Consider the following 24,961-nt stretch of genomic DNA (forward strand, 5'->3'; position numbering starts at 1 on the left):
TCAGTTGTTGTTTTTTTTAATTAAAAAAGATATTGTACAAATGTTTCTACAGGCTGAGTAGTACTTGTGATGTAAAATCAGTATATAACCTACATGCAGTATTTTGTATTTTCAGAATTTGTGTATAAAACTTTATTCTGGATCGTTAGTGGTACAGTAGCACATCGTGGTGAAACATTCCTGTTCCTTTCTTCAAAGAAACTGAAATGCCTGTTTGTAGGACACGTCACATGGCGATAGAACAAGTCCGGTCTTTAAGTCCTCTGAAGAGCTCTACGGCAGGACAACAATCTTCTTCTCCAGCTTCTGCTCAGGGAAGACGAACCTCTTCATTACATCAGAAAGCTCCTCCAGAGCCAGCTGGGCATGGAGCACTGCAACGTCATCCGGGTCTGAGCGAACCACCCACTTTAGGGCTCGGTACAGGTCCAACAAAACGTCACTGAGAACCTGCGGAAATCGTAAGAGACAGGTGGAGGAGGTTACACTGTTGAAACACCTTTGTTTTCCTCGTTCGAGTAAGTCTGGCAACTAACTTGGTAATTACAGACAGAACTGAGGCAGAAAATCTCTGAAATGACGCCCATGTTTCTAATTTCCATTTTTAAAAACGGTACAGATCAGCAGAGCAAGAAAAAGAAAACCTGGAAGTTCATCAGAAAACTGAACATTTAGCAGAAAGAAAGTTGACGTTTGCAAAAGAGATAACCACAGTGCGAAGAACAATCTCTTTTTCTGCAATATATTGAGAGTTTATTACATTATAGTTATGCATAATTAACAACACGACCACTATAATTGACAGTACAGAGACAGATAGGGTTGAGATATGTCAGTTCATCAATTTGCTATTGGTGCCTGAACTCAGATCAAGTATTACACTGCACATGGGGTTACCATGGTAACAACAGGTGTCATCAATAGCCACCAACAACATGTTGTTGGTGTCTTATTGCTTTAACTGATCAGTGGATTCCCTGATTCTTGCCTCAGTGTTCTTCTCCGTCTCTATTTGCTTCTCACCCACCACCAACACATCTGGCCTCTTCTCAACTTTGGCCTGACCTTTGTGCTCCGGTCTGCCAGGCTCTGTCCCTCTCATCTGTTCTCGTGTCACTGTTTTATCATTATCCACGTACAGCTGGGTGCTGCCCTTCTCCAGCTGTTCCTGTAATGACAGGACCTTGGCCTGGGACCAGCAGCTGGACAGGCGACTGCAGTCGTGGCAGTGGCTCAAGAGCCAGCAGCCAGCGAGCTCACATGTAGGTGTGTTTCCACCGGGGCGACCGCAGGAAGAGGAATGGATTTATTTACTGTTTTCAATGCTGCTGGTAGGTTTTTGCATGAGACTAGGTCTAAAGAGGAGAGACTGAACTCCTGCTGAGTGATATAACAATGCAGCCAGGATGCAATGTGAATGAGAGGATAAAGCTTTAATGAAAGGACCCAAACCAACAATGCTCATCGTTAGCGGCACTGTCTGTGTATCCACAGCAGTATTGAGCATGCCGCTGACAAAGACCTCCATTATCCTCCCAACAAAACTATTAGAAAGACAAAAGAGTCACACTCTTGTATTTAATTAACGCAGCCAGTGATGATGAGGTGCTTTCCATTTTGATCATTATGCTTTTAACACAGCTGGAACACCAAGGCTGCTGTGGAAGCGGCTTGACTGTGACATCCAGTGTCATATGTAGGGGGATCCATTTACAGAATATGGCAGACATTAAATATTATTATATATTCAGATGTTTTAATTGTTGTAAAATTGTCTTCTATGCAGAACATTAACTAAACACTCTCTAGAGAAGACTTTTTGCATTTGCCACCATAGTTTCTCCTTCACTCTGGCTTTGATTAATAGATGTTACTGCTTACTGGTACAAAATATGATATATATTGAACAGAGACAGCAACAATACTCACAGACTGTCCGCAGACAGACGAACGAGACCCGTGTGACTCTAAAACATGCTATTTGCAGTGATTCTTCTTGTTGGTGACAAGCTAACATTTAGTCTATAGCCCCGATAATGACCACAGGGAAACTGGGACTCGATTACAGGACCCGTCAACCTCTATAACAGCAGCCACTTACTCTCACAAAACACACCCTGAGACACATTACTCAGCATGCCCAAAAGTCTGAAGAGAAACATTTAACGTCCCACAATTTGTACCAGAAAAATTCCTGCTGGTTATACTTGATTGTTTTCAGTCGTTTCCTCTGACAAAGGTGACATTCTTAAACCATAGTGATAGAGGCGTTGGCCCCACGTTGACCTCACTCACTTGTTGATAGAATAGCAGTCTGCGATTGATCCACCGCGGGTTGTTTTTGTTATTTTACTGAGCTGAAGAAGAAGCGCAGAGTCAGTCAATCTTTCTCTGTGGATTATGGGTTGGCGATTGTTGGGACAGCAGATAGATTAAAGACTTTTTTGGTGAGTTTTATTTTGCATCCGTCTGTCAGTGAAGTCTGATGAGGGTAACGAGACATTTCACAAAAAAACAGAAGGTGTATCGTTGAATCTTTCTGTTTGATATGGAAAATAGTTGTAAGAATATTTCATTTCTTTACCTTGGAGGTGGCAGTATCTATCTATACATAAATAAGGTAATTGTGGAGATATTTCAGTCTAGATTAAAGTTTTTTGTTTTTAGTCAGAATAAAAATAACAAAATGCACTTATTCCCCAAAAGGTATTAAAAAATAGCATTTTGTTGACATTTGCAGTTTCCCTTGTGTTTAATCATTTTAATAAGACAGACTGCAAAGAAAAAAAGTCTATTGTCATTTGAATATAAATATTGTTTGTGTGTGTTTTTTCTTTTTTTAACCCCAGATAAATGTTAAGATAAATTTTTCAGCATGCCACCTTTTACCCTGGACTCTTGGAGACCACCTGAGAGCTTGATGTGTCCTGATGGAATAATACCAGCTATGAAACTTTCAGAAAACACCAGTTGTTTCCTGTTGTTGGACAGAGTGGGAGGTGGGAACAAACACTTACGCTTAGTAACTGATTCACACCTTCACTCTTGACCTGAAGCTGAAGTTCAGCTCTTTAAAAAAACATTTAAAACAGTTTGTGCACGTCCAGTTGTGGAAATGAATTAAATGGTTTGATTTGTGTGTGTGTACCTGGGTAGCTCTGTCGCTGAGGCCTCGGAGCAGCAGGGTGATAACGTGGACGGCAGCTCTCCTCACCTCTGCCTCCCTCTCTGTCTTTATCAGAGCGGTCAGACACGAGCTCAACTGCACACACAGATGGGTGTAAGTAATTCACAGTGATATAATCATAAGAACAAAAGCTTAAATTCAGTCAGTGATCATCTCCAGGTGAGAAATACAGCAGGATCTGGAGCTGTGTTGGATTTTACATGTTCACATCACAAAGAGTCCGATCAGCCGCCTACACTGCTGAGGTCAGTGGAAACTGGATTGCCTGACGTATCACACGTACACACATTCACATGCACACACACACACACACACACACAGACAGGATGAAAAAGCAAAAGTAGGCATGTTCATGAATAAGCATCCCTGTTCCTCCAGCTGACAGTGTTGCTTATTCATGCCGTTAACACACACACACAGACACACACACACAGACACACACACACGGCAGCATCTCTATTTGAACCTCTGACCACTGCAGCCTCATGTGTACATGTGTAAATGTGGGCTGAGTTTCTGTTACCTCAGGCACTGATCAAAGTGATTCACGTTGTGCAGCCCACACACACACACACACACACACACAAACTGTATGTATCAAATTACTGTATGGCCTAAACTTGGATAAAGTTTCCTAGCAACAACAACAAAGTCTCTTTGGCCCAATTCTTACCTAAAACCTACTCTTGACCTCAGAATGAACTCACTGACTTGCAGGATTGTAAAGTTATTTCTACACCAGTTGTTGCCAAAACCTCCAACGCTGGTAGAGAAGCGCTTGTGTTGCAGCCTCGTGTATTTCAATCTAAAAGGAAGCGCTCTTATTTTGTCTTGAAACTTCCTGTCTAAGTAAGAATGTATCATCTTGTGTAGGTGGATGTGCTTCTAAAAAAAGAAAGGTCTTGAAGAATATACGCCAAAAATTAGACACGGTATTCATCAACTATATTTTCATTAGTCTATAATCACCTGAAAATAAGAATGGCTATGTTTTTGTTACATGTTTCCACATAGCGCAGACAAACCAAACACTGGCTGTAGATGGAGCCTTTAGCGTTTGTCCTATCTAAATGTTTAAAAGCTAAAAGTTTAAAATGGTTTATAAAATAAGTGCTAACACATGATTTTAAAAACTTATAGTAAATATGATTTAAGTATTGCTATGGGTAGTTTTTGCAGGAAATGCTTTTATTTTGCAGTGTGAGGAAGTAATCCAGCCAGAAGACGTGAATATGAGATGTCAGGGTTTGTTAACTTTTGAAATGTTCAGTTTTAACAATGTTAGACGTTTCAGAAGCTTCCACTGTATAACAGAACATTGTGAGGGAAAAGTAATTCAGACAAAAACTGTCACTGTTCCAGGTCTGTAGATTTTTCCGACAGTGTAACTCATTCTTTTTTTATTATTGACTGCATCAGTAGTGGCATTTTGTTGCCTATATTCTTTGATATATTTGACAGAAAAGTGCTAATGCATGATGAAGTGTCCCGATCTAAAACAATAAAAAGTGGAGTGGAGGTCAGTGCAGCATAAAGCATCTGCATTGTTGTTATCTGCAGTCTAAAATAGGCCAGGCTTCGATGACCTCTGATTTATAACAGCTATTAAAGCACTGTCTGAACCCATATTTGAGGAGTCCTGATGTATGATTTTAAAAAGAACAAGACAGAGACCCAGGTCCTCGAGGCGGATCGCAGAGGTTTGATGTCAGCGCGCTCCTTCTCACCTCTTGAGCCAGCGGTCCTAGGGCATAGTCCAGTCTCTGGCAGAGCTCCCCCAGGTTGGACAGACTGCTGGCCCGGACACTTTGGTCTGGGTCCCTGGTTCCTTGCAGGAAGACACCCACCAGAGGACGGCCGAGATGAGGCGTGAGTTCCCCTGGAAGAGGAGGAAAAGAAGAGAGGACCATCAGACAGACGTGTTAGAGTCCATATTGTACACTTAATTAGGCGTTAGTAACTTTATTTCGAGCCGGTGCGCAGCCTCGTCTTTAATATGCTGCAGGAAACAATGCATGCCAGTCTGTGGGAAGACGAGAGTATTAAAAAAATAAAGCAAATGAAACTTTTGGCAAGAGAAGACATTTCTGACAGCAGTGTGAATATCGGACAAGGAGCTTTATGTTGAATCCAGTCATTTAAATCCACATCTTGACACAAGACTAATACTGTTGTTTACAGTGCAGTCACACTCAGTTTAACAAGCTGTGTGTGGGTGACACTGTTACAGACATACAAAGAACAGAGCCAACTGCTGAATACAGCTGCTCCTGCCAAGCAGTAGGGAGGAAAGCCAGAGGCCTACATGCAGAAGAGACAACCAGCTGACTGGCTGGTAGTAGTAGGACCTGCTTGACCCGTGTGTGTGTGTGTCTGTAACATTAGAGCCTGATCCAGGATGACATACCACACACAAACACACACATCACCATGGGAGTCCCAGACTCTGCTCTCTCCCTTTTGACATCCAACCTCAAGGACCAAACAAATCTGTGTCTGAACACTGTAGCCTTACTACTGGGTTCCCTCAGGGTTCTGCTCTGGGTCCTCTCCTCTTTCCTCTTTACACCAAGTCACTTGCACTTGAACCAGCATGAACCTGGCTGACATCTCTGGATGTGGATGTCTGCACCCCTCCTGCTCTCCTGTTCATGACCTCCGAGAACTCTGCGGTGTCGCTGGGTCAGTCGGCAAGGAATCTGCATGTGCCACTGGATTGGACCAATTGTCATTTTCCTGCCAACATTCTTGCAACAGTTCACTCCTGCAGATTCATCCTCCACAACGTCAGGATGTGTTTGTCCCTCACCCAGGCCCTGGTTCAGGCTCTTGTTGTCTGACACCTACTACGACTATTGTAACTCACTCCTGGCTGGTATCCAGAATGAAGCAGCCTACCCAAGTTCTCCCACACTACACTGCTCCTCTACACAGGGAACCGGTGTTTGCACAAGTCAGATTTCAAGACACTTAGACTTGCCGCCGTTCTGCGAATGTTTCAAGCCCCAGCCCGTCCACCTCACTCTGCAACCGCCAATCGGTTTTCTCTAGCTCTCCATTGACAACTCCTCACAGGTTCCGTCACCGAATTAAAACTTGTGCACAGGGGTCCCTCGTTTATCACGGGGGATACGCTCTAAAAATAACACGCAATAAACAAAATCCACGAAGTAAGTTTTATAATTATTATACATGAAAAGTAAACCGCGTTATAGCGAGGGCCAAATGTATTCAGAATGCAACATGGCCCATAAATCAAACATAACATCTCTGTATATCTCTTTCTAATTGTAGCACTTAAAGCAGTTGTTGCATATGTTAATGAAGTAGAAGTATGCAATTTTTGGGTTGTATCCACATGGCTGGATGCATCTATTGTAAATCAATTTGGATAAGCGGTAGCTAAATAATTGTAATGATCCATTTATCTTGTCCTAGATTACTCTTTTGGAGCGCCAAGCATTTCCACATACACACACACACACACACACACACACACACACACACACACAAAGCCAGACACTAAAGACAGACACACATGCACCAGCTTGGCTATTCTCCCTTCACTCCCATGTCTAAACAGACTGTCACGGCTCTAACAGGTCTAACGAAGGAGAATCGCTGTGTTCGAGTGAGTGTGAGTCAGCAGGACTCATCGGCCTGCGTCACAACTGCACAACATAACACCCGCAAACAAACAAACAAAAACACGCCTGGGAATAGTGATGCAACACTCCCACAGATGCTCCTGATTTTTTGCTGAACTGCATTTAGTCCATACACCCTGTACCCTGGGAACTAGACAAACTCATGTTTTATTTGCTCTGGCAGTTGTGTCTGGCCAACCTCCCATTCAAATCAGAGAGCCCGCCCTTCCAGGATTTGTCAGGCCAATCGCAATTTATCTAATGTGGAGTGGGTTTGATACGATGACCAGAGAGCAGCGCGACCTCACAAACAAGATTCTGTTGAACCTGCCATCATGTCAGAATTAAATACCAAGAACAAACAACTGCATTTGTTTGTAGGAATATTCAATTGTGCCCAGAGGTATTTTATCGTGCGCCCTCATAACACCCCTTGAAAATCGAAAATGGACTGAGACGTTCCAGACTGTGCCAGGCTTTACATCACTTGATCATCACAGCTCTTTCTCTTCTTTTAGTACATTTTCACACTATGGGAGCTCACAGTACTCTGCAAGTGCAATAAGCCAGCAACTGGGAGCGAACCTAAGCGGAGCCAAACATTCCTTTATTCAACATTTACTCAACCAGGCCAGTCAATTAAGAAAACGTTCTTATTTACAAATGACAGCCTGGCAAAAGGGCAAATCTTGGCCACTCGGTGGGGTTCAAGACAAACACAGAGGCTCTCTGGATGTCTGTGCAGCAAACTGAAGGTCTATCCAATCTCTCTACAAGGATATAAACCCCGCCATTGTCCCGGGGAAGTGGTACGATGGCAATCTGGCAGATAAAACCAGAGCATGGAAAAAACGCAAAACAGGGTTTTTCTATCAGGGAAAGGTTCTGATACACAGGGTCCCTTCTGAATAGAGATCTGCATGGAAAACAAGCCCGCACTGTGGTTTCTGTGGCCTGGTCGTTGCATGCTGATAACTGTCGACCGCAAACAAATATGAACACATTAAATACACAAGCATATATTAACATTCATACAATGTTTACCACTCGCACAATGTCAAGTTACGATGTTCTTATAGACAGATATTGACTTTTCCAAACCGTCACAGCTCACAGCTGAACGCCACAGCTTCTGTCAATATTCATATTGTGACTGTTGCTGGAGCAAATAACCATGCAATGTGAGAAAGAGCTGTTATGGTAAACAGGAAGCGGCCCTCCGGCTTAATGACTACTGCACAACAACCAATCGTGTTTATGAGCTGTAATTAAATTTCCTACTCCAAAAAGGAAAAATATGTAAATCCAGAACAACTCATTTGTGAATTTGGCCTTATTAAAACACAGTATATGCGATCGCAGAGAGCAGGAGGAGACTGAACCATCTACCTCCCTGGTTCGCTTTTCTTCTCCTTCTTTCTCGCTCACTAAATACAAAAACTAATAACTAGTTTTACAATGCATGCTTCAGAGACACAAGCTGTCCCAGCAAAAATAGACCCCGGCAATTAAAAAATTGGAGTTGGAGATTGGAGTAAGGGGAAAAGTGCTGCACAGTGACACGCACACCAGATAAGATGGCAGTGCATAGACTCCAGGAGCCGTTATGAAATGCAGCCAGATGCCGAGTACAATGGGCATTACTTTTTCTAATTCAACAAATAAGACTGCATGTTAATTAGCAAGCTTTCCAGTCTTCATGCTGCTGTAAGCAATGTTATGTCCTGACTCCAGCTCCATACTCTGCTGCAGATGTTCTCGCTGTTGAAAACAAAGGGAAATGTATTTCCCACAATCTCTTTAAGTAAAAACATGGAGCACAATGTATGCTTTTGTTGGAATTTGGTTGTGAACATGCATGAATGTGAACAAACTGCAGATGATGCTCACCCATAGCTCTGCTGGCCCTCATCAGGACTTCTCCCACTTTCAGGCGGGTTTCCAGGGAGTGCTCCTTGTTGGATGTAGGTAGGGAGGGACCATGTTGGAAGTCTTTTAGGAGCCTTTCCAGAATCCTCTCAGGGTAGGAATCAGCCAGTGCAGCCAGACCTAAAGACAGTTTATACTCAGACTGCTTCAGGTGCTTCACAGGTAGGCACTTTATATTATCCGTGGACTATTTCTGTAGATTGATGATCATAAAAATCAATGACAACATCACATTTGGCCGAGCTGTACCATTAATATTACCTTGAATGGCTGACAGGTAGATGAATGAGTCCTCGTGCTCCAAGTTTTCTAAGAAGAGCTGGGGAGGACACAGCATCGGCGTGATTAATGACCACATAGACTTGTGTATAGTTGGAGTTGAGTCCCTTACTGGGAATGTTTTTACTATTTCTGCGTGAAAAACATCAAAAACATCACCAATGTGAATCCTGCCAGTGGAACCAAACAGGATCAAAGCATGGCACAGCACCGGATTCATAAAAAACAATGCAGGCAACCATCAAAGGGAATAATCCAAGCATTACCCCCAGATACCATAAGAGACCCTGGAGGATATAGGTTTGATTGGGGTGAGGGGAAATGGGGGAGTTTCGTTTTAGACAAGCTGGAATGAGTTTCAGGAAAGTAGAGAGGGAGGCGGGAGAACAGAACATAGAAAAGGTGGCAAGTACAGGAGAAGTCAACCTTGACACAAAAGTGGAGAAGAAAAAAAAAATCAATAAAGGGGGTTTCTGCTGCAACAGGGGGGAAGTGAAGTGTATCTAAGGTGCACACAGTGGGGGGCTTCTAATTACAGAGAATACTAAATGAGATGTTACCCTCTCTTGCCCATACCACCTTAACAAGTCCCTAGAGTGCACTGTTGTCATCTCTGGCTGCTCTGGGGATGAGGTTCAACCGCCTCATTTATTATGAATGTTTGCTGAGAATGTCCCTGGAGACGCAGATAAAACCCCCCGTTTCTGATGGACGTACGGCCAGCAACAACATAATGTTAAACAACTAACACCATCCACCATGGCTCAAAGATAAAGACAATGTGTTGAAGTCATGACCAAGCACCTCGAATAACTGCTTAAAAGTGTTATTGAAAAGCAAATTCCAGCAGTTGAAGGCAAGGCTGCCGATTATTTAAATCACAGCAAATGCTATAGTTTCAATTGTTCAAAACTAATCTTAAAAAGTACTGACGTGTAATAAATCCAACTCAAATAACTTAAACAAACGTGTGTTCTGCTCCTACAGAATTTTTAGGAGGGTGTCTTACATTCGAAGCTTCTCCTGAGAGAACGGCACGCCATTAGTGAGAACAAACAGTAAATCAGAAAAATAAAGTTATTTTCTGATTGTTTTTGGCCACACTTCCACAAAAGGAGCTCTGCGAGGAGCCACGTCGCCAGATTCTGTGTGAATAAAATGCAGCTTCCTGTCTGCTGTGCTTGTGTCCTTCAGCCCCACCCTCCTCCGTCCTTGGACCTGCAGCTCAGGGAAGCAGTGTGGAGCGATGTTGGCCGCTATGTTTTCAAAGAATTTGATCGGGTCTGTTAAATTTCAGGTGCACCAGTGCAACCAGTGAAAACATTTAGTGGCACTCTGGAGCCTTGCAACCCCTGCTGCACATTTTTCAATCATTACATGTCGTGAGACAAGTAGTTCTGGCATATATATACACACACACACATACACACACAACCCAGAGCTCCACTGGCACAGTCCTTCAGGGTGCTGGTGTAGGCTGGGGATACTCGCTGAAGATGAATAATACATCACACTGGTAATGAGGAGGTACAAAAAAGGGCTAACCGTTGCATCTTTGAGGACTTGGGCAACTCATTTACTCACTTTCATGTTAAATGAGTAAAAAACACACACACACGTTCAGACTGGAACAGGGAAACCGGACGCCGGTGGCATTTTTCAATTTATTTCAGTGGGGGTTGTGCGTTTCTGCACCGGCAGCCCACAGCGCAGGGGTTGCCACAAAAAAACGTCGCTGGCGTCCGGGAGAGAAGTTGAGCCAGAGTCGACTTTTGGGAAACCGGAGCCCCACGTCACGCTCCACAAGCCAATCAGACACTCAGATCGGCCAAACCTCCACAGACTATCCAGGTGGATTCACAGACTCTGATAATCTACCTATGGGTGTGATCTGACTTTGTTTATTTCATGTACCCCAGCTTCTAAATCTGAGTCCGACCCGCAAAATATAATGACACAAAGAAGTTTAATTTGTATCCGATTGTTTCACAGCGGCTAGATTCAGCAGGTATACGGTAGATACGCCCACGGCAACCCACCTCAGCTCCCCTCACCCTTCCTATCACAGGTTGCCTGCTTCCAGTCTATTCCAGTCTAATTACGCGCTCATTTAGCAAAATGTTTAGGAAGGTCAAAAGTTCTCAGGAAAATAATAATAAAACTAGTTGATCAATACTTTCAGACCATCATAACATAACATAACATAACATAACATAACATAACATAACATAACATAACATAACATAACATAACAAACAAGCTAAAGTACATAACCTGGCAACCCACCATGAGGACTTTCTCCTGGGCCCGGACAGCTTCTGGGTTTCTGTTTTGCACCATCTGGGTGAGGATCCTCAGGGCGACTGCTCTGGTTGGTACTTCCGGGTCACAAGCCTCTAACAGACAATCAGAAAAGGACTTGGTAGAGGGGCGAGGGTCTTTGATGGCAGAAGTCCTTCCTCCAGCTTTGGAACCTAGTCCTGCTCCAGACCCTCCAGAGGAAGTTGGGTGTCTGATTTGAGGTGGGTTATTGTCCGGACGAGATGAACGAGTCTGAGAGACCTTTGCATCGGGTTGCATCTTTTTCCTAAAAGCAGCGTTTCCTGAGGTCTGAGCAGCAGCAGCGGCAGCGGCGGCGAGGTCCTCAGGCCGGTAGGCACCGTGAGTGGCGATGACAGCTCTGAGGTTGGATGCTAGCTCCTGGATGACCACCTCAGAGTGCATCTGAGACAGAATCTCCAGTGGGGCGAGCAGCCGTGACATAGAAGTGTAGTCCTCTGCAGTAAGCTGCGAGAGGGGAGAACATGATTGTGAGAGAGCTCACCACGTGCTTCGAATGCGAACATACTGTATGTTTGAAATCCAAGACGCCTTCAGACAGCTCTGTGCATACCCATGGGACATCACTGGATCTTACTAACACCTACTTTTTTTAATTACTGCTCAGATAGCAGTAAAATCTTTCCTCCATCTTTTCTCTGTGGAACATGGTTACACTGGAAACACTGCAGGCATCTGTCTATTAGATATATGCAAAGTAGGATCTTCCAATATTCAAACTACATTTTAAAAAAAGTACTCTGTGGAGTTTTTGATTACTAGTAGTGCTATGGGGCAATGTTTTTAAGAGTGGGTTCCCGTTCTGTTTGTGTTTTGTGCACAGTCCAGGCGTTGGATTTCACCCTGATTGACATTTGGTGCAAAGAAATGCAGCAATGAGCCAACAAAGGCAGGAAGCTGAGACTGCCAGCAATGCATTTTTCAAATTTCAAAAGTCAGCTCTGCAAGTGTTTCATTAAGAAGGAAGTCTAATCGACATATTCATACTTTGTACTGTTACTTTGTACAGCAGCCAGAGAAAATACAGCACATGTAGCCTAACAAGCAACATGTTAATGTGCTGACTTTACAAGTTGTGAGTACCTGAGGTCCGGACAGCAGAGTGGCCACTAGGCCCATTCCCATGCTCAGCGTCTGGCTCTCTACTGGGTTTTCAAGACATGGACCAGTGGCCTGATCCAGACCCACACAGGCCCTCTGAAGCAGGGACACCATGAAGTCCACCACCTGAAGAAAGGACAAACGTTACAAACACAAATAATGATACAGAAGAGCATGGGTTAAAGTACGCTACATATAAAAGTTTGAACCTCAAGGTGGAGATTGTAGGACTACATGTTTTCAAAGCTTTTCAGGAACTTCTCAGAAAATATTCAGTCCTTATAAAGACATCCAAAAAGGTAAGACATCTAAAAATAAGACATTATCCAGTGAGGTTGGGTCAGTTTATCAGAGCCGTTTCTTAATCTGTGAGGGAATGTTTGTTGACCCTACAATAGCAGCCAGCCAGCCCACTCTCCCCGGACCTTCCCACCCGCCCCCAACCGAACCCAAATAAGCTATTTTTGTGTGACAGCATGACTCAACGTGGCCTGCTTCCATTACAAGAACTCCAATGGGAACGCGGACTGATTTTTAAAATATGCTGGAGGAAGAGAGAGAGAGACGCGATCCCAGGAGGATGATCTAACACCTAAAATAGGGTGGGACGTGAACCTTCAGGGAACTCGCGCTAAGAGTTTGCCCAGCAGCATCTCTCTCCTTAAATGTGATCCTTAAAACAAAACAACCAGACAACCTGGATTTAGGACACAGAGGCTGTCACAACCAGGCCAGGTGCACTATACATAGTACAGGCAAGCAAAGTCCTCTACAGCAGGGCTTCTCATCCGCTTTGTGTACAACACTTCATCAAGTGTAACGTTTTCTAACAGCCTGATGAAACACTTCCCCTGCTCCCATGTGGTCTAATGATCATGGTCACAGACGGAGAAGAGAAATAAGACTCAACCACCAGCAGTTTAGCTGCTCTTGGTTGAAAAATGAATCGCAGGTGAAATAAGGTGAAACATGAGTTTTGTGTTTTTTCTGGGTGACTTCGACCGAGAAAGTCAGCAGTACAGACACATCTTTCATTCCCTGTAGGACACTGCGATACAGAAACAAAAAGGTGGAACAGGGCAACTTGTGTGCAGCGGTGTGCAGGATGACACAGATGTGTGTGTGCGTGTGTGGATATCTGAATCCCAAAGTTGTACTAAATATTCGGGTCACAGCAATCCTGTCGCCAGATGAATGTGTGTTTTTTTTATTGTGTCTTTTTGGGACATTTCTCTTCTTGGATGGTGACAGACGAAAGAGACAAGAAAGGCAGAAGGAGAGAGAGACAGAGAGAGGAGCTGACATACAGCGCAGGGCCCACGATAGATTTGAACTTGGGCCTCTGCAGGAAGGACTCAGCTTTGATATGTGGTACATGCTCTACAAGGTGAGCTCTAAGGTCGCCCATAAAAATAGTTCTAAGGCGGCTTATTTCCCTTTCTTTGACATGGCGAGAGAATGTGTGTTTCTGTCAAGTTCATGCATTAAAAGGTACAAGAAAATCTAAAATCGTTTGCCTTGTTTTCTCTGGTGTTTTTAATACATACATGATTAAATATTATTAATTTACTTGTATATCCTTCTGGATCTCTAATCTTGAATAAAAGTCAGATGTGGACCTCTGAGTAGTAAGTCGGAGAACCCGTGGTATACGGTACATTTTAGGTTTGTGCCATTGACAATGTTTTTTGTGGCAAGATTGGTAATGTAATTTGCAGTTAGATCTACTAAATCTGTACATTTTTCTTTGTGTTGGCAATGAAGCTTGTTCGATGTTTGAGCATGTGTTCTGTTAAACCAGGCCGTCTCTGTAAATAAAACGTTCTTCTTAATGTCTTGGCAGGTAAAAGGGTAAAACAAATAGATAAGAGCAGAAAGTCACAGCGAGGGGATTCAAGATAGAGACACACAGATGTGTGGAAATGCCCCCGAGCATTTTATGATGGTGGTGGAAGGGTAGAGTGGGGCTTGAATAATGGCTACTCTCAGGTAAATAAGGTAAAGTGGGGCAAGTCTTTGGTTCTGTGTTTTAGCTGTGGCAGTCAGAGCAGGTTTGTGTTAAAGTAATAAATGTAAAGATCTTTATATATGTTGCTCCCTAATCCAATTGGGTTCATCGGAAAAACTTAAAGACTGAATGGAGACTGAATACATCTCACAAACTAAACAGACAACCTAATCTTTGATTTGCTGTGGTGAGCAACTTAGCGTCTCTGCTTCTTAAGCTGGGTGATCGTCTCTCCACTCACCTGTGTGCTTTTTCTCAGCAGCACTGTATGATGCAGTGACTCAACCGTTGCAGCCAACACCTGAAGCAAAGCCAGCCTCTGGCCTTGCCTCGCAGCACGACTCGTTAACCTCTGCTCCACCTCAAGGAGCGTCATGGTCGACATGTTCAGCTCCCGTTCATCTTCCTTCTCTTCATCTTCTGAAGCCGCCCAGCTGGTCAACTCCTGTGGGAGAAGCAAAGAGGTGATGAACCATCGACTGAACAAACTTCTCTGCCAACTGTCTGAGCACAACAGGAGGATTTACTGCTCTGGATTGAAACATGTTTTACAGGTGTAAGTATGTGTGCGCTCCTTACCTTCAGCAGGTCTAAGAAGAAGTCTCCGGGCAGGTCGGAGTCTTTGAGTTCAGCCAGCAGCTGCATCAGACACTCCAGCCGCCACTGCTCCCCGGACACCTTCTCATATAGAGCCTCGTCCTCGTCGCTGGGAGACAAGAACAGAGACGTGAACAGAAGACGCAGAGAAATGAAGAGAGTCAAGTTATATTAACAGTCCAGTCATCTCAAAGGATCTTCTTCGTTATACATCATGTTTTTGCTGTGAGCATCCTGTCTTAATAACACAACACACAGTTGAGACGGTACACAAAGATCACTAATGAGTCATCATGTCAGTCACCTGCAGCTCTCTCTGGAGCAGAGTCTGGCTCCTCCATCACTGCCCGGGGTGAAGTGGAAGTCTGCTGCCACCTCGTTCTTCTGTCCCTGCAGGCCTGAAAGCTGCCTCAGGGCTGACATGGCTGCAGACGTCTCAGAGTGGCTCAGGTACCACAGCAGAGTCTCCTGACAGGGGGCGCTGTGCAGCACAGAGCAGATATAAAACACACACAGCTCATTTTCAGCATCACACTTTCGATTTGTGAACTATGATTTATGTATACACTTCCGCTGACTGTTGTGCCTTCAGTTTCAGTGACATTTTGTCGAGCCTAATGCAGTTTCTGTTTTGAAATCTCTCTAATACTTAGTGATAAGGCTGACTGTTAATCTATATTTTTATTACTGTGAACACACACACACACAAAACAACATTACGTTAGTGGATCCTAACCTGCGGGCACTCAAGTTTCACTGAGGGTAGCGATGCTTCTTGATTTGAAAGGGATGTAAGAAAAAAGTAGACCTATATCACAGCGTTACATTTATCCCTGTGAAGCAAACTAAATATTTAATTATTCTTCAAGATTATAACCTTTAAAAACAATATGACAAGATAATGACACAATGAAGACCTGAACACAAGCTCTCTGCTAAACAGCCTCATCCATAGAACGATGAACACTCGATTTATCAAAGAATCCTTTTAACTATGCATAACTGCAATAACAGAGAAAACATTACCGTAGGTGAGAGACGTTCTGCTTGGTAAAACAGAAGAGTGTGAAGATGACAGGAAGAACTTGTTCCAGAGCTTTGAAGAGAGAAGCTGATGGACTGTTTCCAACCACCCAAATCTAACAGCAAAAAGAAGGATGGATATTGCAATACTGTAATATTTTTTTTGCATAGTGTGTGCAGTGAAATACTGTGACAGTTCTAGTCCTCACCTTGTACACATCCTCCATACAACGTGTCAGCTCCCATTCTTCCACAACACCTTGGGAATGATCCTCGTCTGGAAAATACACATACGCACAGCTGTCACACAACAAGTCTGTTTTCCTGATAGAACATTTATAGAAATGCAACCTGCTCGGCTTCAGTTTGCATAACATGTTGATGTGTACGCTCAACAGCCTTCCCAAAGCTGGAGGGTGTTGTTACAACTCTCTATATAGACGATAGATAGAAGAAGATGACCGTGTTACTGACTGGAAGCAGTGGTGCAGCAGTGGAGAGGTGCTAGCAGAGGAGGGAGCAGGTACTGCCGTGCAAAGCTGGGCTTCTCCTGCACCATAGAGATCACCGCCCTGGTGGCCACACGCTGAAACTGCTGGGCTGTCAGCTTGTCTTTAAAGTGCAGGAGGTCGAGTATCTACAAATACGACAAAAAAACAAACAAACAACAAAAACAGATTAATATGCAATACAACTCACATTCATTCAGAGATTTTCTAGATTTTATGGACAATTACAGAACTTGGATCTTGTTGTACATCATTCCTACCACTTATATAATGCCAGTCACCAAAGTAATCGTTGAGTTTTGGAAACATGGCAGTAATGCAGGGTTACCGTCAACTTTACAGACATCAGACTCAAGTCATTCAGGTCTCAAGTAAGTCCCAGGTACTTTTTTTTCCCCTTGGACAAGTCGAGGCAAAGGTCATGGCAAATACGAGTGAACTACAAACTGACTTTTTGGCTCCTTGCCAGACGTTGGCAATCTTGGTAGGATCTTAGGACTGTGACTGTTCCACTGGTGCGTAGATCTGTTTGAAAGCCAGCATGGATATTCATTGAACTGTCTGTGCACAGAGATGTGCACGTCTCTTCCCTTAAAAAGGAGCATTTGTTTTCCTGCAGGCAGTCGCTGTCCATTGCCCCAGTTAATGGAAATCTGGCTCAAGAGGCAGATGGTGAGTGGGCTGGGAAACCAAGGAGATTCCTCTCATCCATGTCCTTTGCTGTGGGGTGCTCCAAGTCTTTGAGATCCTGAAGTTTCTTTTTATTATTTTGTAGCTTGATGAATGAAGGTTGAGCTCTGCAGGGGATTCACGGATGGGTGGAACAGGTGAATGGACGGGTGAGATGAGAACAATTCAGAATTCTGGCAGATGTTTTTTCTGATGTTTGTGGTTATCTCCAACATAGACGGTAATCATTGTTTGTACTGTTCTGTTCATTATCTCCCTTGGGTCTACTTTAATTTTTTTTGTTTGCGGTCACCCATTTGGTGACCCTGAAGATGGAGGTGACAAGCTTGGTTCCCTGCTCCAACATTAGGTAGTCACACTCCATCTGGTGAGGATTTTTGATATTTTATATTTTAGCAATTGTAGCAGTTCACAAATCCTAACCAGACATTTCCTTTGGAGCTTCTTGGATAGAGAAGTTCACTCCAAGCACCTCCCAGGATTTGCTCTATCGTCCCTCTAAACATTGCTCCTTTCTGGTTTTGTCATCATTGTAGGTGTTGGTTTAGACAAAGCTAAAAGAAAGAGGTTGGAGTTTGGATATCCCAGGGTGGCTGGGAAGCCTAGACATCTCCTCAGAGATTCAAAAGCCACCTGGGGTTCACCAAAATTTGGGTAACTTTAGCTCGAATGCATTCATAGCCTGACACCAACCTGAAACCTCTGGACTGCTTTAGGGTTAGTTAATAGTAGATGCTCCTCTATAGCCTGGATTTTCTTTTCTTTGGATGCTGTGACCCAGGAAGGTTTACAGTCAGGTCGGCTTCTCTGAGCTTTTGTAAAAACAGTCTGGAGGTCATGAAAATGCTGTTTAAAAGATGGCAAGTAGATGATGATGTCATCCAGGTAGATAAAACAGAAGCATCTCCATCAACCTCTGAAAGGTCCCTGGTGCTTTTTTTTAAGGCCAAAGGTACCAGAGGCCAAAGGTACAGAACCAGAGCTATCCTTCCTCTTAGGGATGAGGACAACTGGTGACACCCAAGCAGAAGATGACGGCTCAGCGACATCAGCTGCCAGCATTTCCTCCACCAGCTCCTTAATCACCTTGCGTTTTGCTGAAGAGACACAGTATGACTGGCATTTAATTAGAGAGTCCCATGTGACAGCAAACCTGTGTTGTGGTGCATACATCAGCATTCACATGTAGCAGGTTGCAGAACTGCGTTTTCTCTTTTCCTTCCAGCTGCGCCTCGCATAACCGCTCATTATCAATGTTGGAGAGGGCAGAATGAGCTGCAGGTCTGGGTTTGGCAAGCTAACAGGCTATTACGCTTAGACAGACTGTGCCTATTCCACCGTTTTAGTTTGAACACTGACAGAGCTTTGCCTTGAGCTCTCTGGTGTGTGTGTGTGCTGTGAAATAGTAAAAATACATATATAATATCAAAGTGGAGCATCTCATTAAGCATCCACAAAAATCTGAGGGAAGCTAAACATTGGTAACTAGTAACTAACTAACTAAAACCTGCTTCAAAAACAGCTTATTCTGCCATTTCGACTATTTATCAAGACTGTGTGGGCATGGCAGATCGCATTTTCCCTCAGCAGCACCAGCAGAAAAGATAAACAATGTAATGCTGTGGATGGAGGAGAACCAAAAATGTTTTTAGCCACCAAAAAGTTAAAAAAAATAAATCAGCAGCGTTTCCCATTAATTACCTAGAGCGTGGCGGCCTGCTATACTCTAATTTGTCCCACCACATTTTCATAATAAACCGAAAATATCTTTACACTTAAAGTGGAACTTAAGTTTTACTAGGAATTATAATACAGTCTATACATACAGAGTAAGTCTTTAATTTAAAAAATGTATTTACTTCGCTGGCTTTGATGCAGTTTCAGTAGGAGCTGTTATGTTTTGGTTCCGTAATAAATGTCCGATCATAACCATGTGCAGTTCAAACCCATTATCAGGAAAGTTTACAAAAACTTCCAATGACAACAATTTGAATCTGGACAGAAACAAATTTGTGATACATTTATCGCTACAGTGTGTGTGTGTGTGTGTGTGTGTGTTGTGTGTTAAGCACCTGTGGACAGACTTCTCTGTAGTAGCTGTCTGCTGAGGCAGACTGTTGAGGGCAGGTCATCAGGAGCCTGGCAACACCGTCACATTTCTTCCAGTCTGACTCATCCCCTAGAGGACAGAAATGATGTTTAGTTAGGTTTGAAGATGTCAAATACAAATTCTGTTCAGTCATAGTTCAGGTTGAATGGGTAATGTGGATAAGTCCCTACTCTTCCACACTACTTTTCCAGCTCAGAATTCTGCCAGATGTTTATTCTGATGTTTGTGGTTCTCTCCAACACAGGATGCAATCATTGTTTTTAGTGTTCTGTTCATTATCTCCGTTAGGTCTGCTTGTCATTTTTTGTTTGAGGTCACCCATTTGGTGACCCTGAAGATGGAAGTGACAAGCTTGGTTCCCAAATCCTAACAACCAGACATTTCCTTTGGATAGAGGCCCATCATTTTCACCTCCTGCTCACCTGTTCCTCCCCCAAGGATGGCTCTGACTACAGACTGTACACCATTAGGCTGGATCAGGCGCTCCGACAGCAGCTGGCCACACAGTCGTCTCAACCAGGCCGGAGCTAATCCCAGAGCGGCCTTGCTGCTGGAACCACTGGAGCTTCGCACTGCACCAGACTGGAATGAGAGGAAGCATAATTAAACTTGGGAAATCTGAATGAAAAACAAACATTTGACAGAATCTCCACTTGGCAGCCATGCAGCTCCTTATTGTTTTCTTATTTATGAGTGGGTCACTGTGCTATTTGTTCTTGCACAAACGCATAATGACTCACATATACACATTTTGCAGTAGACATCAGACAATGGTTTCTCATTATGCCACTGATCTAAAAGGGCCGGTAACGTGCTAAAAGAAACAGCAATGCAGCAACAAAGGCAAAGAAGTAGAGGGCTGCGAGCAAGTTTACAAAATGTTTGCGTGCATGTGTTTTTTTGCCTGTGCCGCTGTAACTCTGACCTGAACAGCTGATCTGCAGTGTAATCCAGTGCAGCTGGGCTTATGCTTCTATGATTAATGTCAAAAAAGGGCTGTATGACTGCAAGGTAAAACTGTGAAAATATTCTTAATATAGCATTTTATTAAGATATTTTTGAGGCAAGCTTTTTTATGTGGCTTAAATGTGCTGACCCTGTCCACATCAGTCATAGCTCTGCTTCTGTGGTGGGACATCTGGCTGCTCCTCCACTGTGGGGGCGTGCTGACCATTGTCTACAGAAGGTAAAACACTGACTATGGGTAAGTACCTCGTACAACCCTCCTTCAGAATACCAGTAGTATTCTTGGGTTTGGATTTGGAACCAAGTGGCATCAACAGCACACTATTATCACTCCTTATTCCAGCCTTTCCTCCCATAATTACCCAATTAAATACAAACATGCACACCTGTTTGGGTCCACCTTGGAGAATCAGCAGCTCCTTGATGACGATTGGCTGGTACACTTTTCCTAGAAGGCTTTTGAGGGCTTCCCTGCAAGTTTGGCGTTCCTCAGCACTGAGCTTGTGAAACTAAAAAGTTTTGCAAGGAGACAAAAAAAATGCTTTATTGTATTTATATGGACTACATGCATCAAAAGCATTTGACAGAAGTAATGCATACATTCATATCCAGATGTGATACCTTCTCTTCCTCTGTGCTGCTTCTCTCCGTCTTGTGTGGCTGGTAGCCGAGCTGGCAAAGTGCTGCCATCACATCCCCCAGATGCCGTGTGAACACTATTGTGGCAAGAGATGACAGCTCTGCCAACTTCAACAGAACATTTGTAGTGGTAAGAAGTCGGCGTCCCGCTGCTGGCGCCACCCCACCGCAAACAAGGTTTTCCACCATGGCTCCAAACGCTGACCTGCGACCAAGTGGCACACCCACTCCAGGGGCCAAGTAGGGACAGAGCCCCAGAGAAACCACAAATTGAAGAGCAGTTTCAAGCATCTTCTGCTGGGTGACACTGAGGACATCGGGCGGTAAAGGTGGAGCCATCTCAGGGGTGCGTTGTTTGGCTACAGAGGGAGCAGGGGTCTGCTTGAAAAGTTCAAGTTCAACGGTAAGGTGACGTGCTAAGGTGAGGAGCAGTAGGAGACACTCCTGGACAAAACTCCATGTCACATCTTCTGTACTGCCGGAGAACCAATCTGCAGTCGCCTTCACCTCCTCCCTCAGCCTCCTCACCTCCTCAAAGCTGGCCTCACTCTGAAGCTGCTCCAGGAGAGCGGCTCTGTTGGCTTGCAGCGCTGCCGAGAGGGCCAGCTGATGCGAGGACTGAACATCATGCACAGAAGACTCTACAAACAATAACAAACAGAGCATTGAATTATGGGTCGTGAATGAATAAATCTGCACAGGAATGTTGACTTGATTTAGCTAAGATATAGTGTTACAGGATTTTTTTTCAAGGGAAAAACCCTTGAATAAAGAAGACTGGATTCAAAGTATCAAAGTTGAATTTATTATTCTTGTACAAGAAGGAGCGTTTAACAGTGCGACACACAAAAAGGGGTTACAGAGAAAAGGCTCCTCGAGGAGCTCTAACAGTCGGTTCTTATACGTTTTTTAAAAAGGGGCTGTCTCGGACACCTCCCACCTGTTACAGATAATATCATAACATTCTTTTTTTGGTTTTCTGCTCAGTAACTAACATTATGTTTTATTTCCAAATGGTACTCCCCTAGCCTGTCTCTCTGATTTATAATTATCTCTCCCTGCCAGCCTCAGTAAATCAGAGGCCAACTAAGGGAAGTGCACAAGACATGCAAAAGACAGAATACACACACACACTATATGAATTAAAACACCTGAACTCCAGTATAATCCTAATTTTTATAACATATAGCATGGTAAAGTTCTCTCTCTCTCTCTCACTGTCAGCATCTGTAAACATACATGTCTCATTAATGCAGGTTACTAACTAAAAGTTTCTGTGCTCTGTCGTCCAGCAGGTTCTCGAGGATCGTGGCTGCTGCTGTGGTCCTGCACGACGTCCACTACACATATTACTACTGTCATTATTGCTACCATATCTCCAGTTTATAGTCAGTTAATGATGCTGTGCATCTGTGTTTCTCTATGCCTCTCTATTTATCTCAGACACGGTCATCACCTTTAAGAGTAGACTTAAGACTTTCCTTTTTGATAGAGCTTATAGTTAGGGCTGGCTCAGGTCATCCCTTAGTTATCAAATCAAATCAGATTTTATTTGTATAGCCCAAAGTCACAAAGTACATTCGCCTCGGAGGGCTTTACAATCTGTACAGGGAGTGACACCCTCTGTCCTTAGACCCTCGGTTCGAGTGAGGAAAAACTTGCCCACAAAAAACCTTTAACAGGGAACAAAGGTGGAAGAAACCTCAGGAAGAGCCACAGAGGAGGGATCCCTCTCCCAGGACGGACAAATGTGCAATGGATGTCACGTGTACAGGACAAATCAACACAAACATATTGTACAATTACAGTGACTGACAAAATGACAGGGAGAGAGAGAGGGTTTTCGGTAAGGGAGATGTGACTGCATCTACAACCAATACCGTGCCTGGCTAGGCATAACCCTGGGGGAGGGGGAGTCCCCCGGCAGTCTAATCCTATGGCAGCATGACTAAGGGATGACCTGAGCCAGCCCTAACTATAAGCTCTATCAAAAAGGAAAGTCTTAAGTCTATTTTTAAAAGTGTTGACCGTGTCTGCCTCCCGAACCCAGAATGGTAGTTTGTTCCACAGAAGAGGAGCCTGATAGCTGAAAGCTCTGGCTCCCAATCTACTCCTCGAGTACCACAAGGAACCCAGCGTCCTGAGAGCGCAGTGTTCTAGAGGGGTAGTAAGGTACTATGAGCTCTTTTAGATATGATGGTGCCTGACCATGAAGAGCTTTGTAAGTAAGGAGAAGAATTTTAAATTCTGTTCTAGATTTAACAGGTGGCCAATGCAAGGAAGCCAAAATGGGAGAGATGTGATCTCTGATCTTGGTTCCTGTCAGAACAGAAGTTAAATGCTGCCATAGGATTAGACTGCCGGGGGACTACCACTCCCTCCTCTCTCTCTCTCTCTCTCTCTCTCTGTCTGTCTGTCTGTCTGTTTCAGGGTTATGCCTAGTCAGGCACGATATTGGTTGAAGATGCAGTCACATATCCCTTTCCTTAAATCTCTCTCTCTCTGTAAACATCCATGTCTCATTAATGCATGATACTAACTAAACTTCTTCCCTGGAGTTTCTGTTCTCTCTCGTCCAAGCAGGTTCTCATGGATTGTGGTCCTGCACGACGTCCACTACTGTCATTATTGCTACCATATCTCCATCACAGTTTATTATTAAGTTAATGAGCTGCTGCTGTGCATCTGTGTCTCTCTATGCCTCTCTATTTATCTCAGACACGGTCATTACCTTTAAGAGTAGACGTAAGACTTTCCTTTTTGATAGAGCTTATAGTTAGGGCTGCCTCGGGTCATCCCTTAGTTATGCTGCCATAGGATTAGACTGCCGGGGGACTACCACTCCCATGTCTCATTAATGCATGATACTAACTAAACTTCTTCCCTGGAGTTTCTGTGTTCTCTCGTCCAAGCAGGTTCTCATGGATTGTGATCCTGCACGACGTCCACTACTGTCATTATTGCTACCATATCTCCATCACAGTTTATTATTAAGTTAATGAGTTGCTGCTGTGCATCTATCCTTCTCTATTTATCTGTCCATCGGTGGATAGACGAGCTTGATGAGCTCGGGTCTGCTCGAGGTTTCTTAAAGGACGTTTTTCCTCCTGGAGGAACTGTTGGGTCTCTGTAAATAATATTATAAAGAGCATAGACCTGATCTGCATGAAACGTGTCATGAGACAAACTGGATTACAGCATGGTGCACAGAGCAGCTGGTTTATTTAGTTGTTGGCGAACTTACCGCCGAGAGGTTTGGTGAGGGTGTTGATCGCAGAGAGGATGGCTGAAGTCATCTCCCATCACAAACACACAGAAACACACTGTCTGTCTGCAGCTTGTTTTTATTTTATTCCCACTGAATGCACATGCTGCTGTAAACATCACGTCAAAATGGCGCCGCGAACGTACGTCAGCACGCATTCGTCCTTGAGTGATGCGATTGGCTGACGCTGCGTTGACGCAAGTGACGTAAACAGGAGGAGTTTGTTTCGAGTCTAAATGATATATTTACATTTATGGATGTCAAATTTCCCTAATAAAATAGATTACTAATAAAAAGTCTGAATATTCATGCAGATATTTTCATCCAATAACCTGTTAGTTATAACTAGAACTTTATGTAAAATTAAAGTCTGTCACAGCTAAATTTCATTTTTGCTTTTCCCTTTTGATCCTTATACTATCATGTAACTATGTTACTAATGTACAATTAACTAGTATGGCTGAATTTTAAAAGTTTAGGATGGGAATCGAGTCAGTTTAAAAATCTTTGCATGCATTTAGGATTAAAACACGATTTTACTGACTGAAACATGAGAGCGACTATTAAAGCCCATAAACAGCTGCCAAAATAATTAACTAAAGTCATTTGTAATAGCCGACTGTTTAATTTGCTTCTATATTATTCTCCATTTTAATTTCCCCCTTTGCAGT

The 24,961-nt window shown here is 43.6% G+C and overlaps 1 protein-coding gene across 2 annotated transcripts; it reads right to left on the minus strand.

Annotated features, from left to right (window-relative positions):
- On the minus strand, nt 1-24,411 carry tango6 (transport and golgi organization 6 homolog (Drosophila)). Of its 2 annotated transcripts, none has more exons than XM_019257194.2 (18): nt 24,270-24,411; nt 21,008-21,666; nt 20,773-20,895; nt 19,843-20,002; nt 19,383-19,489; nt 16,586-16,748; nt 16,321-16,388; nt 16,115-16,227; nt 15,393-15,569; nt 15,071-15,197; nt 14,733-14,936; nt 12,466-12,609; nt 11,329-11,829; nt 9,025-9,082; nt 8,725-8,883; nt 4,915-5,066; nt 3,149-3,262; nt 1-450 (listed from the first exon to the last, which is right to left on the minus strand). In XM_019257194.2, the coding sequence occupies exons 1-18, from the start codon at nt 24,319-24,321 to the stop codon at nt 274-276; spliced, it is 3,258 nt and encodes a 1,085-aa protein (XP_019112739.2). In that variant the 5' UTR covers nt 24,322-24,411; the 3' UTR covers nt 1-273. The 2 variants fall into 2 exon arrangements, with proteins under 2 accessions (XP_019112739.2, XP_019112738.2); XM_019257193.2 differs by having other exon boundaries at nt 20,987-21,666.
- Nucleotides 24,412-24,961: the final 550 nt, after the last annotated feature.

This window comes from Larimichthys crocea, chromosome XXI (genome assembly GCF_000972845.2).
Source record: "Larimichthys crocea isolate SSNF chromosome XXI, L_crocea_2.0, whole genome shotgun sequence".
In the NCBI taxonomy this organism is placed as follows: domain Eukaryota; kingdom Metazoa; phylum Chordata; class Actinopteri; family Sciaenidae; genus Larimichthys; species Larimichthys crocea.

Excerpts from the sequence above, each read along its gene's own strand:
- tango6 (XM_019257193.2), bottom strand. The coding sequence starts at position 24,321 with ATGACTTCAGCCATCCTCTCTGCGATCAACACCCTCACCAAACCTCTC. Across the intron at positions 16,749-19,382 it reads ACAGAGAAGTCTGTCCACAG|ATACTCGACCTCCTGCACTT; the intron begins GTGCTTAACACA and ends TCGTATTTGTAG. Across the intron at positions 15,570-16,114 it reads CAGAACGTCTCTCACCTACG|CGCCCCCTGTCAGGAGACTC; the intron begins GTAATGTTTTCT and ends TGTGCTGCACAG.